At 43.6% G+C, this 11,769-nt stretch overlaps 1 protein-coding gene across 1 annotated transcript; it reads left to right on the top strand.

The window, feature by feature from the left end:
• The first annotated feature begins 7,196 nt into the window (after positions 1–7,196).
• On the top strand, positions 7,197–8,739 carry LOC106818668 (flavin-containing monooxygenase FMO GS-OX4-like). Its single transcript, XM_014823353.1, has 4 exons — positions 7,197–7,218; positions 7,412–7,575; positions 7,714–8,035; positions 8,471–8,739. The coding sequence occupies exons 1-4, from the start codon at positions 7,197–7,199 to the stop codon at positions 8,737–8,739; spliced, it is 777 nt and encodes a 258-aa protein (XP_014678839.1).
• The last annotated feature ends 3,030 nt before the right edge of the window (positions 8,740–11,769 follow it).

Raw genomic sequence — 11,769 nt, 5'->3', positions numbered from 1 at the left:
TTAGGGTTACGTTATGCCATATCAGCGATACAATCGGAGATATCTCGGTGGCGTGTTATCTATTCCTTTGGTGCCATCTTTTATAGAAGATAGAAAGTTCATTGACATCTTTCCCCATCCCTCCATGGTTGCATCGAGAGCGATGCTTACAGGCAGAGTGGTGATCATCTAGTGAACAGTGGTTTTAAGGGCGCGGCTGACTAATGTAGGGGTACCGTGGTGTACACGGAGAGGACACGCGGTGGACTGGAAGATGGCCCTGTCCGAGACACGGTCGCGCACAGTATGGTACGCAAGAACCTGTATCCACGAACATTACTGACGTAATGAATGGAATTCCCGGACTTGCCATTCCTTCGGTTTCTTGAAGATAATTTTATACCTTGGGAAAAGGTGTGCATTGGTTAGGGGTTTCTACGTTATTTTTAAGAATACTAGCGGACTTGGCAACATAACAGTGAATTATATATTAGAACCTGATGCAATGTAAGCGTTCAGATTTATATAAACTTCATCGGATTTCGTGATACTTTGGTAGGTACAGAGTACTGCCGATGCTGACGCGACCACTTCACCTGTACGAATGACATCAACTAATGAAGTGACGGTCTGTAAACGCCAGCATCACACAGAAGCTGTCACCAGCGAGATGACACGCAAATCTCCCAACAGGACGCCACCGTGCGACCGCGCAGTGACCGCCGTTGTGCGCGGCCACGGAATGCCCTTCAGGGAGCATGCAACGGAGGAAGGGTGTTTTGGCTGTCGTAGTCGTGCTGTGACACTTTTAATGTCCCCCTTATCAGACTTCCTCCGCCGTCTAGGTTGAGAGTCCGCGCGGGTGGCTCACTATCGCGATACAGCTGGCACGAGCGCACGATTACCGCCATCCAGAACTGTTATTGCCGGTTGCGCTGCCTTTAAATTAGTGATAGCCAGGTGTTCAGCGGGGTTCGTACGCTTCCGTGGTACTGCCGGACGTACCGCTGGGTACAGGGTCCGCCAGTCGTATACCGCGAACGTTCTACCTTGGTATTTCATATTGCTATTGACTTCCCCATGCGGTCCCTAGGGGATCTAAGGGTATAAGAGAGGTAGCCGGAGCTCCCGGTAGACGTCCGTGTGTGGGTGGCGGGTCGGCACGTCAGCGGGCACATATTAAAACCCTCCTCGAGGGTACGTTCCCGCGCCGCAGTCCCAGGGAGACATAGATTCCGGAACGACTGGAGTATACGGCTACTCGACGTTAGTTGTGTATACGGTACTGGGTCAAATACATCACCCAGTTACACTCGGGTCGGACGTGCGCTATATCACCTAGATTCCTTCAAACGTCATACTCATATTTCTAATACGGGCAGTAGGGTAACTGTAAACAAAACTACGTTAGTATGTGCTGTCAGTTGACATTTCATCGAATGTCATGTCGCGTGCAGCCGCCGGAAACATTCTACGATCGATGTTTTATGTAAAGAATCTAGTTTCTTGAAGCAGGCAAGCTGTACTCCTGATGGGTTGGCATTTGCGTCCTGATTTGATATCAGTGAAAGGATTCTCTACTCCTCACACTCCGGAGTGTCATATCACTCAGCGAACTAGACGTTTGGCTTGGTTGTTGAACAGGTACACGATGAGAAGGCTGCGTACCAAACAGGCCAAAAAACCGTGGCTCCTCTCCGCGAGAATCACGCCATTCGCAAAAAACGATCAACGGTAGCGCGGTGTACGTGTCAGCGACGGTGAGGACGGCTCGGAAACCAGACGTGGTTATTTTTGTCCAGCGGCTGACAAGTATTCCGGTTTCCCAGTGGCGCGTCCAGCTGCGCTCGTGCGATCGTCAGCTGTGTAGCAGGTAACGCTACACCGTTATTCATGACCATGATCCACGCACGGTACACGGTCCCCGCTCCATTGATTATTCCCTATTTGCGTGTATACAGCCGTTGTGTTGTGTTTTCTTAGATCGGTACGCTCCAGTTGCGATTGCGCCCTTAATGATCTTGATGGATCAGTGGCGACGACTACCGTTAGGCCGAGCCAGTCCACCTGAACCAGGGACAACAGAAGCGCGCGTGCCGAGTCACCCTAGTCTCTTCGCTGCGGTTAGCTAGCGGAGCAGATAACTCCGCCACGCTCACCAGCCCGTAACCTATACCTCTGGCCGCGCTTGGTCGCCCGCTCTCACCGCCGCGTGTATCTACGATTTGAGCATTCGCGCCACTTTTGCAAAGAAATCGAAAGTCTATGCCCAAGCGAGTACCGGGCTCATTTGAAGACTGTTCTTTGCCATCTTCGCTGCAATATGCAAAAATGTGATGACATATAGGGACTAACGCGACTCTGACTCCCATCTAGAGTGTCATCACAGTCCGTGAGGCATAACCTCCAGAGTGTGCGCAACTCTAGCTGCACGTGAAACATTAGATTAGGGAATGTTTGCATATAGATAGTAGATCGATATCCAGAGATCGATCTAGGCTTCTCTGGGCTAGGCAGCGAAATTTTTTTCCCCACTTCAGCTCCGGACCATAGCCAATCAGCGCACTCCATTCACTCGACTTCCTCGAAGCAACAATGTAAAATTGATACACCCTAACCCAAAACCGAACCCGAACCCTAACACTAACTATAATCCAACCAGGTTTGTCTTATATACGCACCATATATTACAAAACACTATCTGTGGTGAGTCCGGAACTCTCGTGGGAAAAAAATTTCGCGGCCAGGCACTCATCACCGAGTGTGACTAGCATACGGCAAGGGCTGTTGAGAGCTATTGTAGTTGCCCAGCCGGAGATGTGTTTCGCTTCCTCGTGGTGGCTTAACAGTGATATTGCCTGACTTAATGTTGTGCCACAGAGACCCAGGATACATCTACTTTCATTGACATTACAAGTCACTTAAACTGTATTCGATACGATAGCCTATAATTTAGAGCAGTTGTTCTAATTAATATACACACATGTAAAATTGTTTGGAATAAATATAAATATAATAGGTAGTTGATATCAGCTATAAATTGAATCATAGCCGCATTGAATGGCATGAAAATGTTCACATTGCGAGATTGATACTGAGTATTAATAATATAAACATTCTATTATTAAAAAACTCAAATGAAGCTTTCTGACACTGTAATCTTATCTACAACTCAGTGGATATTTGTTTATATAATTTGCACGCTTCTGTTATGGAGGCTTTGTCACTTGCGGGCTTGTTATTGCACATTCCTATCTTTATAGAACCAAAATAAACTTTAACTAGTACTATCAGAAATCGATTGTTATTCTCCTCTATCCTTCGCATGTATCACAATACAATAATTATACAAGAGCGCTTGACGAATACTATATTTTCCTGCTGTAGTTCCTCCCTTTTTATGTAGCAGTAGATATATATGGATGCTGAGAAAGTAACCCTGATCTCATACGTAACAATACACACGTCTTCAGCTTGTACTGTCGCTAGCCGATCACAGCCGGTGAACGAGAGAATGATAGATTTAGAAGAATTATGTCGGTTTTTGGTCGTTTTGTGAATCGTACAGGGACCGCGTGAAGTCTTTCCGCGGCGCTTATAGAGTACTGCCAACAAAGATTATGATTATGAATATTTGTTTGCATATCAATAGTCAACTTTGAGTTCATCTGACAGGGGCGTAGATAGCGGGGGGATGGGGGTATATCCCCCCACACTTATTGAGGGGGGGTGGATTTCATCCCCCCCTACTTTCAGGAAGAAAATGGAGAAAAATTTAATATTTTGCAGGCAATAAATACTGGATATTTATCTACAAATCCGTCATCGCCATTCATACTCTCCTAATGTATTATTACATACGTCATTCATTAATGATTAATGATTAATGATTGATAATGCTAACCCTAACCCTAACCCTAACCTAATTGACATTAAACCACAAACTTATATATATATTGTGTTATTATGACCATTAATGACATTAAAGTTGGGAACACTCCTAATGGAGTATCACCCGGTCACTAGGACATCCTGCGATAACGATATGTAGATGATCGCACGGACGTCACACGAGCCCGGGCTCAATGTACTTTATACATCAGTATAGTGTATAATATAGGCACATCAGACTACAGTCAGCTCATTTTTGCTGCATGGCAACGGTCACATGATACCACAGCTCTAATGCGGCATATCAGGAGCTTATAAATGAACCATTTATAAGCTCCTGGGCATATGTACGTATGTGTGTTTTATTTAGACGGCTACATTTCTGTACGAAGTGCGAATTAAACGTTTCGTCGTAAAAATATATCTAACCTTGCTGCACTTGATTCACTGCTTGATATAACTCGCACGTACAAAAAAACTGGAACCAGGGAAGTACGAAAACTAGAGACGCAAGTGACGTGTAGCTCTAGACTGCAAGGTAACCGCACACAAGTCGTTTGGTTAGATTACAAGCAACGCAAGGTAAGTGTCGTGTCAGAATACACGTTTTCCTGAGAAAAACTACACGAGCTGTTAGGAATAATCAAATTTAAACAATTCCAGTCCATGTAAAGATAAAATACATCGAAAACGATGATATTACGATCAGTATATTATATATACCTTAACTCTTACGTAATAGTCAGGTCCCTTAGCATCATGATCGTTACAGAGCTGACAAAAGCATCAAACTTGGCACAGTTGTAGCTTATGGCAGTACTATAAATATTAGAGGGGTGCCCAATGTAGATATTCCTTAGAAGTGAATTATAGATGATTAAATGTTCGAACCGCGCCCGCCTGACTCATTGTGTTCAGCTGGTAACCCCTCCCCCCGCGCGCATACGCTATTACGCTATGTATTAACTCTCATATCTCGCGAGCGAATTGAGTTACATTTCTAGAATATACATATACAATCTACATACATATAGACACATGTCTTAGCTATCACTGTGAATATTTAGTTTATTGACGCACGATTAGTCAATATATTAGCAAATATATGCGCGCGGTATCGCTCAAATACGCACGGCTATAAACGGCAGGCAAGTGTATTAACTCTCACATCTCGCGAAGGAATTAAGTTAATAGACAGATGTCTTTGCTATAATATCTGTGAATATTGAGTTTATTGACGCACGATTAGTCAATATATTAGCAAATATATGCGCGCGGTATCGCTCATATAGGCTAATATACGCACGGTTATAGACGGCATGCAAGTGTATTAACTGTCATATCTCGCGAACGAATTGAGTTACATTTCTAGAAATCTAGATGCCTATAGACACATGTCTTAGCTATAATTTTTGTCAATACTGAGTTTATTGACGCACGATTAGTCAATATATTAGCAAATATATGCGCGCGGAAGTGAATTACAGATGATTAAATGTTCGAACCACCCGACTCCGAACCCCCCACCGCGCCCGCCTGTACTGTGTACTGGCGCATTGTACAGCTGGTACATGTATTGACACAAACTCCACGACAGATGGCGCTTTCGCTCTGGCTCAATTCCTGAGTGTGGGAAGAGGGCGCTGCATGCAGTTTGGGGGCACTGCATGCAGTTTGGTATTGGCATTGTATACAGGCGGGCACGGTAGGGGGGTTCGGAGTCGGGTGGTTCAAACATTAAATCATCTGTAATTCCCTTCTAAGGAATATCTGCATTGGGCACCCCCTCTAATAATTATAGTACTGCCATAAGCTACAACTGTGCCAAGTTTGAGATTTTTGTCCCTCCTGTAACGATTCGGCCCATATTTTGCACTAAGGAACCTGACTATAATGTAATGAAGCTAAAGTCTTTACGATATAGAGCGACACCGCAGGACAGGCACGGTTCTTGACCACGTCTATGTCGAGGCTAAGATCCGACACAGGGACACTCCTCAGGCACTTGGTCACTCGCGTCGTTATAGGCAGTTCAATACGGGTACTGCCAAGTACGGCATTTCGGGTAAACAAAAGAAACCCTCCCCCTATCTTTAAAAAAGAGGACAGTGGCCTTGTTTCATAGACACATTAACCTGGAAGCGTAGCACTACTAAGATCACGAGACACATCCAGACTTGCTTAAATAGAGACGTTTTCTAACAGAGAAAGCAGAGAGGAGAGAGAGAGAGAGAGGGAGGAGAGAACCAACCCGGGTCTCTCGGAGTCCCTCTCTGTCTCTCCTGGTATGTGAGTATGAATAAGTTTTACCGTATTCGTGTTATAGTTTAGATCTTATCGTATTCGTGTTACAGTATGCATTTTAAAACTCCATTTAAGACTAGTAAATGTATTTGCGTGTGTAAACTCCTTTTAGAGATCTTGTGTTAAATATGTAACTAATAACTTGTCTCTGTAAGTTTGTGTAAGAATTAAATAGATATATTGTTGTATGTACATTTCGTGTCTGTCTATTATTTGATGCTAACCTCAGGGTAATTAGTTCTTAATTACCCGCACCAAGCGAGAACCTTTTCGGGTACAACGTCACACGGTATACATTATACGTCACGAGCCGATCACACACACACCAACACACACGAGAGTACAGATACACGAGTGGGAAAATCCATTCATTACAGCTGGTGCCGTGACCAGGATCTTGGTAAGGAATGGTATGAAACAAGGCCACTGTCCTCTTTTTTTAATGATAGGGGGAGGGTTTCTTTTGTCTACCCGGAATGCCGTACTTGGCAGTACCCGTATTGAACTGCCTATGACGACGCGAGTGACCAAGTGCCTGAGGTGTGTCCCTGTGTCGGATCTTAGCCTCGACATAGACGTGGTCAAGGACCGTGCCTGTCCTGCGGTGTCGCTCTATATCGTAAAGACTTTAGCTTTATTACACTAAGAGGTATAGACAACGGCGTAATCACATGATCATTGCACATAATAACAAATTATATGCCCTAATTAAGTTCAAGCATGTATTATTTTGAGCAATACACGTATAAAATATTATATATTATACGTTGAACATCTAGTATGGCACCATTACGAGTGGCTGTGATTGGAGCCGGGCCGTCAGGGTTGATTGCTGCTCGCCTGCTTATCTCCCGACCGCAAGATTTCGACTTCGAGGTTTACGAACGTGGAGATAACATCGGTGAGTATGAATAAAATTAAGGCAATGTTGAGCCTAGTTGCGTTTACTACAAAATAAGCAAGATGTGGCGGCATACTTCTAACTGCGCTACGTAACGTAGTGCGTGACGTATGCAAGCGAAATGCATGTATGCCATAATTATGGTATACGTATGCCATATCAGCAGATATCGAATCGGAGATATGTGGGTGGGTATCCTATTCCTTGTCCATCTTTTATAAAGAAGATAGGAAGTTCATTTGATATTTTCCCCCCATCCTCCACGCGGCACATCAGGATGCTTACACGCAGGTTGATCATTAGTACAGTGGTTTTAATTGCGCCGGCTTTAATTAGGAGGTACGTGGGTGTACACGGAGAGGACAGGGCTAACTGAAGATGGCTTCCCAGTACACTCAAGTATTTACAAGAACCTTATCACCAACCTACCTACGGATGCGATGGAATTCCCTGACTTTCCCTTCCCTTCGGATTCGAAGAAATTTATACGTTGGAAAGAGGTGTATATTTTTGGGTTCTAGTTAAAAATACTAGCGGACTTGACAACAAAAACAGTGTAATTTATATAAAACCTGATGCAATGTAAACGTTATCTTCAGATTTATATTAAAACCTCGATTTCGTGATACTTTGCGTAGGTTCAAGACTACATTTTTGCCTACGCCGACCACTTCAACCTTCGAAAAGACATCCAACTAAATACAGATGTAACGTCTGTAAAACGCATCACCACAAAGCCTGTCTCATCAGGAGATGCCCACCAATCTCCCAACAGACCACAGTGGTTGGTGCGCACGACTGCCCTTCAGGGAGGAGGCAGCAAGGAGAAGGTGTTTGATGCTGTGCTAGTCTGCTCTGGACACTATAGTGTCCCTCACTATCCAGACATTCCTGGTCAGGAGAGCTTCAGCGGGGTACAGCTACACAGCCACGATTACCGCCATCCAGAACTCTATACAGGTGCGCTGACTAAATTAGTATAGCTCATAGGGTCTATGTTTCCCTGGGTACTGCCGGAACGTACCCTGGTAACTATTTGATATGGTTAGGGTCAGGGTTAAGGAGTAGGCGTAGGCGACTCCCTAGACTCGTTAGTGGAGTAGGCGAGGTACGGTCTGGCATATTAGAAGTTACCAGGGTACGTTCCGGTATACCGGACCGTACCCAGGGTACGTTCCGGCAGTACCCAGGGAGACATAGACCCGACGAGCATTAGTATAGATACCGGTTATTTTGTTATACGTAATGGATACACCTCATATATAGTTAAGCATACAAGATTATACGGAAATATTAAGCTGAAACAAAACCTACTTCGTATCTTGCTGTAGTTACATTATATCAGAATGTCACGCCGCACCGTCTACCGTCAAAGTTTTATGAGATTTCTTACAGGCAAGCGAGTACTCCTGATGGGAGCACTTGTGTCTGCATTTGATATCATGAAACATCTCTACCCTCACGCATCCGAGGTGATCATATCACTCAGCGAACTAGACGGTCTAGGCCTGGGTGAGCAGTACAAGAAAGGGCTGCTACCACACAACGTGAGAACAACGACATTCCCGCAGGCGATCAACGGTAGCGTGGTGACGTTCACCGACGGTGAGACGTTCCAACCAGACGTGATTATTTTCTGCACCGGCTACAAGTATTCGGTCTAATTCCTCGACGCCTCGTGCGATGTCACCGTTAGCGAGGGTAAACGCATACAACCGTTATTCAAGCACATGATCCACAGCAGGTACCACACGCTCATGTTTATCGCCATGCCGTATACAGCCCTTGAATTCTCAATCGCGTACCTCCAGGTTCCGATTGCGCTTATGATCTTTGATGGGTCACTGGCGCTCCCTAGCGAGCAAGATATGAACCAGGACACAGAAGCTGACTACCACGATCGGTTAGCTAGCGGACAGAAACCCCGCCACGCCCACAGGTTCGTATTCCCTCCACGTTGGTCGTTTACGGTGTACTGCGATGAGATTGCCACTTTTGCAAAGATCGATAACGTCATGGAGCCAAAGTACCGCTCATTTGAAGCTGTCTTCGCTGCAATATGCAAAAATGTGATGACATATAGGGACTAACGCGACTCTGACTCCCATTTAGAGTGTCACCACAGTCCATGAGGCATTGTCTCCAGAGTGTGCGCAACACTAGCTGCACGTGAAACATTAGATTAGGGAATGTTTGCATATAGATAGTAGATCGATATCCAGAGATCGAGCTAGGCTTCTCTGGGCCAGGCACTCATCACTGAGTGTGACTAGCATACGGCAATGGGTTGTTGAGAGCTATTGTAGTTGCCCAGCAGGAGATGTGTTTCGCTTCTTCGAGGTGGCTTAACAATGATATTGTCTGACTCAATGTTTTGCCACAGAGACCCAGGATACATCTACGTTCATTGACATTACAAGTCACTTAAAGTGTATTCGATACGATAGCCTATAATTTAGAGCAGTTGTACTAATATACACACATGTAAAATTGTTTGAAATCAATATAAATATAACAGGTAGTTGATATCAGCCATAAATTAAATCATAGCCGCATTGAATGGCATGAAAATGTTCACATCGCGAGACGTGATACTGAGTATTAATATTATATTCTATTATGAAAAAACACAAATAAAGCTTTCTGCCACTGTAATCAATTATCTACAACTCAGTGGATATTTTTTTTTATAAATCGCACGCTTCTGTTATGGATGTTTTGTCATTTGCGGGCTTGTTATTGCACATTCCTATCTTTATAGAACCAAAATACACTTTAACTAGTACTATCAGAAATCGGTTGTTATTCTCTTCTATTCTTCGCATGTATCACAATACAATGATTATACAAGAGTTCTTGACGAATACTATATTTTCCTGCTGTAGTTCCTCCCTTTTTATGTAGCAGTAGATATGGATGCTGATAAAGTAACCCTGATCTCATACGTAACAATACACACGTCTTCAGCTTGTACTGTCGCTAGCCGATCACAGCCGGTGAACGAGAGAATGATAGATTTAGAAGAATTATGTCGGTTTTTGGTCGTTTTGTGAATAGTACAGGGACCGCGTGAAGTCTTTCCGGGGCGCCTATAGAGTACTGCTAACAAACATTATGATTATGAATATTTGTATGCATATCAAAAGTCAACTTTGAGTTCATCTGACAGGGGCGTAGATAGCGGGGGAATGGGGGTATATCCCCCCACACTTATTGAGGTGGGGTGGCTTTCATCCCCCTACNTTAAATATATACACTGACATACATCGTGTGGTAGCAATGACCATACCATATACATGGTAACATGCCTGGTCAATGTTCTTACTGAGTGGACCATGGACGTTTGCTGAGCAAACGGTAAAGGTCAACTTTACGAGTAGATAACATTTAGGATGCTGCAACTATTTTTAGACGGCTATACATTCTCTGGCATAGAAATCAAAGTCATATATATTGCTGCAGAAGTAATTCGAACGTTGACACACTTGTTCCCTTTGTAAATAACTTGCTTATAAATAGAAGGTGGCGCCACATAGGGAAAAGGGCTGTAACGTGTACACATATAGAAGTCGTTCTCTGCAAGAATACAGCAACACAAGGTATGCCTAGAGTACAGAAATTTATTGTTGTTTTTACAAAAGGTACGTACAAGATAAAAAAGTAGATATGAAAAAGATTATTGTTCATGTAAAGATCGAATACAATGGGAAATCAGCATATCGCTGTCATGTTCAAGCAATACCTTTAACTATACAATGCTGAATTTAACATCCAATTTTTTTTTATCTTGTAACTTTTTTGTACCCGCTAATACAGGCGTAGTGCCCATGCTATCAGTTTGTAATTAATCACGACTGAGATAATACACAAAACTTGATTTGAATTTTATGGCAATTGCACGTCTCTTGTGCCCAAAACAAGACACATAAACTTCGACTAGTAATAGACTCCCTACATAATAAAGATAACTGCTTCCTCGTACACCTTTCTACAGAATGTAAAATAAATAGTATAAAATCATTTAAATTTAATTGTTCTCTATATAGTCATACGTTAAACATCTAGTATGGCACCATCACGAGTGGCTGTGATTGGAGCTGGGCCGTCAGGGTTGATTGCTGCCCGCATGCTTGCCTCACGACCGCAATTAAGATTTCGAATTCGAGGTTTATGAACTTGGAGATAACATCGGTGAGTGAAAGTCATGTGTATCGTGTTTGCGTTTTTCTTGAAATACTTTCAGCACATTGAAGTAGGCAGACTGAAAATCGTGACTGACGTCCTAAGATATTATGTAATTTTTAGCAGGATAGCGGAATGTCTAAGTACAAACGTACATCTGGGGCCCGTTGCCAGAGACAAAATTAGTCTCAACATTAGCATTAACTTTACGATCTTTTTGACAACGGCCGCCAGGATGATAATATGCAATTCCAGCAAGCAACTCCAGCTTCGCATGTCGTCATTAAACAAATAGCAAGAATGTGTGTTTCAAGCAAGAGTAATTCTAACGTACTAGAATACGTGTTGCCTCTTCCCATCTGTACAAAACATGATACCACAAAGGTGACATGCAAGTACTGTAACGCTGCAAAGCGTTACAGGCCAATAAAGGCTACAAATTCCCCCCCCCCGCCGACGCAGTACGGATATTACATAGATGGATATTACATAGATGGATATTACATAGATGG

This window comes from Priapulus caudatus, unplaced genomic scaffold, assembly GCF_000485595.1.
Source record: "Priapulus caudatus unplaced genomic scaffold, Priapulus_caudatus-5.0.1 Scaffold2421, whole genome shotgun sequence".
In the NCBI taxonomy this organism is placed as follows: domain Eukaryota; kingdom Metazoa; phylum Priapulida; class Priapulimorpha; order Priapulimorphida; family Priapulidae; genus Priapulus; species Priapulus caudatus.
This window is presented reverse-complemented; position numbering and strand designations above follow the sequence as displayed.